Genomic DNA, 8,919 nt, shown 5'->3' with positions numbered 1-8,919 from the left:
CTCTCTCTCTCTCATATACTATAAACTCTGATTTATGTCCCCATGTGTCCTTCAGTGTGGGTCCATTCACTGGAGTCTGGTTAACCTACCAAGAGTCCCATCCCTGTGAGAGACTGTCTCTCCCCTTCCTAACAGTCATCAGATGCGAAAAGTTCCTAGGGTTGGGTTGGGATTTCGTACCCACTTTCCCATGTCTATGCTGAGATTTTTTCTGGTTTGAGCTTTCATCAGACTTGTGCATTCTGTCACTATTGCTGTGAGTTCATATGTGTAACTGACCAGCTGTCTAGAAAACTCTACACAGGATGAATGCCTCTCTCAACTCCCACCAGGGAAGTTTCCTTATGCAGCAGATGGTGATTAACACAGAAGCCCACAACTGGCCAGCGTGCAGAGAACAAGAGGCTGCAGAGCACTCATCCCTGAATAGGACGCCTCTATCAAACTTCTGCGTCCCAAGGCTCAGGGGTCATTGTGGAAGAGGGGATGGAAGACGGCCAAAGCCAAAGGCGGGGGGATGACAAGGAAACAAAGGCTGCTTTTTGCTGAGGACCCAGCTGGAAGGCTCTGCTCCCTTCCCTGCCTCCTCTTTGTCCCCTTGCACTCACTGAAGTGGTTGGTTCACAGGATAAGCAACTACAATGGCCAATGCCTCCTGAGTGCTTACTACACCCAGGGCTGGTCGGAAGCATTCACCCTCATGGCAACATGCCACACCACATGGGAGATAACAGGGAGGAAACAGAGGCCAGGGAGGCAGGCTGGGAAGAAGTTGCTGGGTTTGAACCTCTGCAGCAGTGCCCAGGTGGCCCCTTTGTCCTCTCACCTCCTGGGTCTCAGTGCATTGACCCTGGGTACCCTTCCATGGCCTCCTAGTCAGGTGTCCTTCCTGGCTGATGGCGAGGGCCTGCTGCTTCAGTGGCCTGTTGTTGGAGGGGTCCTCTCCAGGTGCAATCAGGTGTTTTCTCCTTGTATGCACAGGGGTAGCGTGTCCAGAGTTCTCAGCCCTTCCTCCCTCAGTTCCTTCTGTGACGTGTGTGTGATGAACATGCTGAGCCTAGTATCTCGCTCTGTTCTATACCCGTGCGCATGTATGCATGTGTGTGTGTGTGTGTGTGTGTGTGTGAGAGAGAGAGAGAGAGAGAGATATCCATGGCAGCAATCCCTCCTCTCCCCTAGTGAGTGAGAATGCAGGGAAGACCTCAGGCAGACCCCATCCCCTCCCTCAAACCTCCGATTCTTGACCCCACCCTGCAGTCCTGTGCTACAAAAAGCTACACTATAATAGGTTTGGGAGTTTAGCATACAGTAGGTACTTAATATGTGACCATGGCAGGGAACTAGTTCTGAATCTCTTCCCTCACTTTAGCCACATGGGGACAGCTAAGCAACATCAACTCCCATCTCTTAGACACAGCAGGCACACATTCAACACACAGGGACTTGCCTCTGGCATAGACATGGTTATCAGACACATTCAGACAGACAGACAGTCGCAGGGGCATGCAGGCTACACACACACACACACACACACACACACACGCACACACACACAGCATAGATGTAGGTCTTAGCAGAGACAGAGGCTTGCATTCACACAGAGATGGGGGCACTAGCCACCACCTACCTTCTTCTTCCTCAGTCTTCACTGACTCAGGGAAAGGCAGAGGCATAGGGCAGAGGCCCACAGAACTGGGTGGGACAAACAGTGTGGCCTCCATTTATTCCTGAGTGTGCTGGTGGTGGGTGGGGTGAGGCCTGCACCAGTCACACCTAGCAAGGGTGTTGGGAGATCCGTGGCTATCCCCGTCATGGGGGAGCCCTGGACTCTGATTCAGAATAGACTGCGAGGTGGGAAGGAAGAGCACTCAGCCACTCATTCATTCATTTATTTGCTCATTCACTCACTCATCTTTCTTCTCAGGAATCAAAGCCTTCCTTCCACCAGGCCCTCAGGAGGTACCAGAGGATGGCTTGTAAGCACTGCTTTCTCTGCTACTCTGGCACTCTGAACTTCTGCCAGTCACACCCTCCTGCAGCCTCTGTGCTCCCCCTCTGCCCCACCCTTCAGTCCCCTGGGGGAACAAAGAGGGCAAGGGTCACATACTGGCCCTTCCTGCTTTGCCACCTTCCCAGGGTCCTCATCTTCCTGCCTCTAGACCAGGGTCTTGCAGGTCAGCCTCAAGTCTTGTTCTCACCCATGAGATCCACTGGTCTCGTGGGTTTAACTATCACATACCAGTAGTCCTCCAAAACCCTCTCTCTGCCAGGACCTTTTCTGAGCCCCAGACTCTGAACCTGCACAGAGTCCCCACTATGACCCAGGACATCCTGCAGGCACTGCCTACCTCATGTAGCCCACGCTGAGCCTCAGTCCCTACCTGCTGCCTCCTCCCCGACTCCTCCCCCGGCACAGCCTTGCAGTTCTCCTGGACGCCCAGCTCTCCCTGGAAGTCCACATTCTGCCTTTCAGACTTTCAGAACACCTGCGGCTCTTTGTTGGCTTTTCAGCATTGGACCCCTCCTCTGCTTCACTACCACCACCTCGGTTCAAGACCACAGCTTCTAGTTTGTGACGATCACAGGCTCCTGACTGTGTGGCCTGCTCTGTCTACCCATTCAGTATCATCTGAGCATGGCAGCCAACGTCCTGCTCTAAGGTAAGATGGTAACTCTCGGTCAGAGGAACCCCCAAATCCTTGCTGCAACCCACATGTGATCAGGGCCCCTCTGCCCTTAATCTTGACTCCTGTGTGCTCAGTCCACTCTTCTATTAGTGACCTCACCCTGTTCCTCAAACATTTCCAGCATGTACATCCCAGGATCTTTGTACTTGCTGTGCCTTCTGCCTGGAGTGCTCTTCCTCCAGATATCTACAAAGCTCACTGTGCTATCTCTTTCATGTCATTGCTCAAACTCCCCAGTGAGGGCTGTCAACTCCACCCTGACTCTGGAATCAGGGACTAACACCCCCCCTTCCCGCTTGACTTTCCCCGAGTCACTTAGCATAGCAGTCTAACATGATGTAAGATTAACTTGCTAATTTTGTTGACTTCAAACCACAAGTGGCCAGGCCAGGCTTCTAAGCTGTGGCTGACTTCTACCTTAGCACCTGGAGGAGGGCCTGGCATCCAGGAAGGAGGCCGCTCTGGAGAACTGGAAGACTGTATGAGTGCTCACACTTGAAAGAGAAGGGGGAAGCTATAGGCTTCCCAGGTGGCGATTTCAGTGGAAGCCCCCAGGAGGTGGGAAGCTTAGTTCTGGCATGGCTCAGTTCCACGCAATCCCTCTGTGTGGCTCATCATACTGTGGTCTTGGGTTTGGGAAGAGCCTGGAGGCCAGTCACAGAAGTGACAAGGTATGGCCACACTCTATCTTGCCCACACCTCTCCTTTCCTGGGAGCTGGTTGGAAGAAGGGCTCCCCAGAAGATGCCCTGGGTGGATTGGGCTGGGCTACTGGGGAGGGAAACTGGCATGCTGGCTCCTTCCCCGCCTCCCACTGCTATCCTTTTCCTGAAACCTGAAATAGCCCAGACAAGGAACCTGGCATCACACCACCCTGAATATCAGCTCCTCTGAGCAGTGGGGAGGCTTGGGGTGGGGACGGAGGAGTGGGTGTTTCAGGCTGGACTCCCTGTGTCTTCCTGAGTTCCAGGAGGCTTCTCTTTGGTAGGTGATGTCTTCATTTTTGCAGCCATGTGACTAGGGTCAGGTAGGTCAGGGGCTGAGCTGGCACTTGAATTTAGGTCTACTGGATGTCAAAAAGGACACTTGGACAGCTCAGTCCTCACCTCTCCTCAGCACCAGTTTGCTCTCAGCCTTGAGGAGCCAGGGACATACCCTCGGTGGGCTCAAGGGGAGCTAGGGCTCGCCTGGTAAGGCCAAACCCTGCTCGGCCCACACTTGTAAGTCTTTAGGACTTGTTCCATTCCAGAAGGGTTCTAGTCCCAGCCAGCCCTGGGCTGTGTGCAGGGAGTTGGGGTTGGCACAGGTCTGATCCTATCCTGAATGGAACAGGGATGGGTTGTGTGGTGATTATTGTAACTGCCAACTTGGCAGAACCTGAAATTACTTGAGAGATGGGCTTCTGGGCTTGCTTATCTGGGATTATCTTGATTGCATTGATTATGGTGGGAAGATCCACTCACCATGGTATCCCAGTTCCCTGGAGGAGACAGGGAGCTGAGCAGTAGCAGCACGCCTTCATTACTCTCTGCTTCTGGTTGTGACCAGCTGCTTCAAGCTCCTGCCTCTGTAACTTCCCTGCAATGGTGGACTGTAGTCTTGCTCTATGAGCCAGAACAACCCCTTTCTTCCCTAAGGTGCTGTTGTTAGGATATTTTATCACAGCAATGGAAAAGAAACAGAGATAGTGGGCTATATCTGTGACCTTATAGTCACCGGAGCTCTCCCTGCCTGGCTGCTGTCCCTGAATTGAGGCTAGAGGCCTAAGGCAGAACTGTCTGGGCTGGGCAGACAGGGCTCTAGTGTCTCCATTGGCCGAGTCCTTTCCAGTGTCCTGGATCTCTGCCCTTTCTGCCTGCTACTTTATCCCAGCCCCCTTTTTCTACTGCTTCTGGGCCTCTGTGCTATGCCTCTGCCAGCTGTCGTGACCTCAGCCCACCTCAATTGCTGGCCACCCCCGTCCTGTCGGCTTCACCTTGCTTTCCACACTGTGCCCCTCACAGCCCAGACTGGCCTTCCTGCCACTACTATCCCTTTTAGCCCCCGACCCCAGTTGCCAGCTACCCTCTCCTAACCGGGCCCCATCATATTCAGAAGGACAGCTGACTCCCTCCCCAGGTCTACTGGCTGGGGCTGCCCTGTGTCTCTACCGCCTTAAGTTGGGCTCTAGTCAGGTGGGCCTTGTCTGTGTTGCCCAAACACAGGGTGCTGTTCCTTGCTCAGAGCTGTTCCCCCAAGTCATCTCTTCCCCAGAAATCCTTCTACCTCCTTCCTTTTCTTCATTCAGAGAGGCCGTCTTAGTCATCCTATCCAGGTGACAGCCCTTCCTGGCTTTCCTGGTCAGGCTCCATTCTTTGGGGCTGACTCAGGCAGGGGTACAGGTGCTGCTCATGACTTCTGCCTTCATTAGGACACAACCTTCCCAAAGGCCTCAGCTGGCTTTGTTTGAATCACTCTGAGATCCCCAGTTCTGACTGGGGGCCTAGTGCACAGTGATGCTTAGTACATATGTCATGAATGAATGAATGGATGACCCTTTTAGAGCCAAAGTTTCCACCCTGGTGACACTTCCAGGAAACACTTCTTGAATGGCCTCTCTTGGTGGTGGACAGGCTCCCTGGGCACCCCAGGCTGCCTTCTACCTCAGCATGTGGCATAAACACTAGGTCACTGGCCCTGTGCATGGGGGCAGAGTTCTGCCTTCCAGAAACGCTTAGTCTTGCTGGGATGTGGGATGTGAACCAGCAAAATTGCAGCGCAGGGTGATATGGGACAAGACAAGATACAGGCAAGGAGCAAGGGAGGCCAAAGGGTCCTGGAACAGAAAGGGGAGGGCAGGGACCCTTCTAGAGAATCACCCTGGCCTCCCAGCTCCCCTGGCTTCACAGAGTGACAGGAGCAATGGCTTACAGCTTTCTGAAACTGTGTGGTCAGATGAGGACTACAGCTCAGGGACAGCACACTGTGCTGGGTAGGCTGAGATGTGGATGCTTTGGTGAATGGACTCTCACAGGAAGTGCCACTAAGAAGCCTGTGTCTTTCCTTTATTTCACAAGTGACATCTAGTCAATACCAGGCATGGTGGCACATGTGATCCTATCACTGGGGAGGCGGAGAAAGCAGGATCAGAACTTTGAGGTCATCCTTGACTATATGAGGTTAAAGTCAGCCTGAGCTACCAGACACCCTGTTAAAAACAAACCAAAGGCTTTATTCCATGGCTTCATGTGTCTGTGGCTGGGAAGGAGCCAGAGCAGCCTAAAAGAGTCACTGTAGTACCCTTTGCATAAAGTATTGCTGATTTCTGTTAGAGACACTCTAGAAACCTTGCAGGGTTCTATCAACCTAAATTGGATCTTGGGACCCCCGTTGCCGGTACAGGTTCCAGCCTCTGTGCAGGAAGATGATCCAACACTCCAGGTTCTCTCTTTTACCTGAAGGAGACTGAGGCAGTGTGGCAGGGAGTGCCCCTGAGGAATCCTGTATCTTTTTTTTTATTTCACAAGTGGCATTTATTGAGCAACTACTGTATTCTGGGTAGTACTGAACAGACAAACTGCCTGCCCAAAGTGCTGCCTGGCTGGCTGATGAAGTGTCATACCCTCACCATACTTGGCCAGGTGAGACCTGGGGCCCAGGTGTTTGACTCCTGGTGTAGGGCTCAGCTTTGCCCTTCCACCTCTGGGTCCAGGCCTCAATTTTGTCATATTGCTTCTCCTGAGACCAGCTGTCTCTAAGTGCCCTGCCCAGCAGGTCTGCTCTTACTGGGGACAACAGAGACTGGCTTGTCCATTCTGGCCTGCCTAGTGATGAGCATGGGGTTCAGCATACAGCAGGTGCTCAATCCTTGTTACAGGACACAGGAACAGGTAATGACAGACAACCAAACAGCCCCTTGAGAATTCCACTTAAGAGCAATGTCTTGAGGGAATTCAGAAAAAGAAATGATGACACTCTATGACATTTTTCGTCTTTTAAAAAAGAATCTATGAATTAATTGCATCCTGTTTCCTTCCTCTCCCTTTCTGCCTCCCAGCCAGTTTCACTTTGCATGGGCTTTTCAGGAAAACCAGATCCCAGGCCGACCTGGGATCTGTTGTCTTTGATGTGAGGAGTGATGATTGAAAGAAACGGGCGATTTGTGTAATGAAATGCCTTCTCCATTTTTTCATAAACAGGTCTGGGGTGATGCTAACCAGGCTGCTGTTCGGGAGGGGAGGAGGAGAGATGCCCAGGAGCAGAGGCGGGCAGCAGAGGTAGGATTGCAGCTCCTGGGCCGCTGCAAGCAAACCTCTCCAGCAAGAGCCACCTGAGAGCCTTCAGCTCGGCTGTCCCAGGTGTCAAGGACCCTCAGCTCCTCTCTGGGAAATCCCTGTCGATAACTAACAAGGTAGCCGTGTTAGTTTCTGCTGATGCTTGAGAAATTCCCGTGGGGCTTCAAAAATGCTTTCTGTTCATAATATGTCTCAGGTGGATATTTAGATCACAGCAGTTACACCAGGATTTAACTTGGATTTGACTTGTGGGGGAAGAAAAAAAAAATCCTTTTTCTCTCCAGTAGAACTTCCACCCTGGCACTGCTACTACATGCTGGATCTCTTCATTCCATTATTTAGGAAATATTTTCTGGATTCTTATTCTGTGCCACACTCATTGGGCCAGGAAGAGAAGGGTGGACTGGAAGGGAGAGTTCCTGCCCCGAAGAATTGGGGGATGATACCTAGCAGACAAGAAACCCTTAGCAATGATAAAGGACTGTGCCTGGGAACCTATGTGAGAGGTAGGAGGACTTCCTGGAGGAGGTGGTGTTTCCATAAAGACCTAGGGAGTGAGGAGGAGCTTGTCAGTCAAGAGGGGAAGAGAGGGGAGAGGGAACCACAGTGACCGAGGGTTTGCCCCCCTCAAAGGAGGAAAGGAGCTAGGTACAGCCTTTTCGTGTTCTTTGCTGTTACTGGGGCTCTGAAGAGGCCCGATCTTTGGTTCTCAGAAGGATCAGACTGAAGGACCCATCAGCTGGAGGGAGATAAAACTTGTATGACTCACGGAGGAAATACTCTGCAGTGTCGGCTTCATAGTCTGCGTCCTCTGGGAAGTGATCTATTTGCTTGCACAGACCTTTGAAGTTCCCTGCAAGACAAGGCAGAAGGAGTGATGAGCTGGGGTGGTTCATGTGGCTTGGGACCCACCTGCCCTATCCCCGACCTCGCACTCTTCCAAGGCTCACTTGGGCCTTTTCGTCACCCCCAGGGACAGGAGCACTTTGTCCGGACATCTGCCTGCTAGATCAAAACACACACAGTGCAGTCCTGAGCACAGATCTGAGGCTCAGACATCAAAACCCTGCCTGTCGTCCCTGCATTGCCTTCTGAGGATTAGCTGGAGCCCAGGTTTGATTTTGGGCTGAGGACTGTGCTGAGAGGGCCTGAGTTGGGCTCAGAAGTCTGGCGGGGTGGCAGGGTATCCCTGGCTTGGCAGGGAGTCTCCAAGCTCTTTGCACACGAGAAAGCTGCAGATTGCTTTTCCAAGAAGGCAGACCCCAGTCTGATGCAACAGACATTCCCACAGCCTTAGAAGAGGCTGCAAGATGCATTCCCATCTGCATGGAGGAGAATTCACCATCCTAGCCCCCCAGCCCCAGCAGCTCTGAGCAGGGGGCTCGCCCTCTACCACGTTCCTTTTTGGAGTCAGGGTCTCTTTATGTAGCTCAGATTGACCTCAAATTCACTATCTTCCATAACCAACTTAGCAAATTGTTTGCTTATAGAGTCCGAAGATTCCATATCACTTGTTTTTTGAGACAACTTGAACTTCTGATGCTCTTGCCTCCATCTGCAGAGAGCTAGAATTATATATCACGTCCAGTTTATGTGGTGCTGGGGACTGAACCCAAGGCTTCATGAATGCTAGGCAAGTACTCTACCAACTGAGCTACACCCCCAGCTTGAGAGTCCAAACATTATAAAGCAGGAGCAGGATTTACTGTGTACACGGTAATGCTTTAAAATTAGTAAATGAGGGGCTGGAGAGATGGCTCAGTGGTTAAGAACACTGAGTGTTCTTGCACAAGACCTGGGTTCGATTCCCAGCACCCACATGGCAGCTAACAACTGTCTGTAACTCCAGTTCCAGGGGATCTGACAGCCTCTTCTGTCCTCTGTGGGCATTGCATGACAGGGGTGCATATACCTACATGCAGGCATACACATAAAATAAAAATAATATTTTTTTTAAGT

General features: G+C 51.9%; 1 protein-coding gene across 2 annotated transcripts in view; it reads right to left on the bottom strand.

The window, feature by feature from the left end:
• Positions 1-8,919, bottom strand: part of Cacng2 (calcium voltage-gated channel auxiliary subunit gamma 2) — a 121,723-nt gene that overhangs the window by 10,260 nt on the left and 102,544 nt on the right. For both annotated transcript variants that reach the window (XM_008851335.1, XM_008851336.1), the window contains one exon: positions 7,730-7,813. In XM_008851335.1, the coding sequence (XP_008849557.1) occupies positions 7,730-7,813 (84 nt within the window). The remainder of the gene's footprint in view (positions 1-7,729; positions 7,814-8,919) is intronic.

Source organism: Nannospalax galili, unplaced genomic scaffold, assembly GCF_000622305.1.
Source record: "Nannospalax galili isolate Female #2095 unplaced genomic scaffold, S.galili_v1.0 scaffold445, whole genome shotgun sequence".
In the NCBI taxonomy this organism is placed as follows: Eukaryota; Metazoa; Chordata; class Mammalia; order Rodentia; family Spalacidae; genus Nannospalax; species Nannospalax galili.
This window is presented reverse-complemented; position numbering and strand designations above follow the sequence as displayed.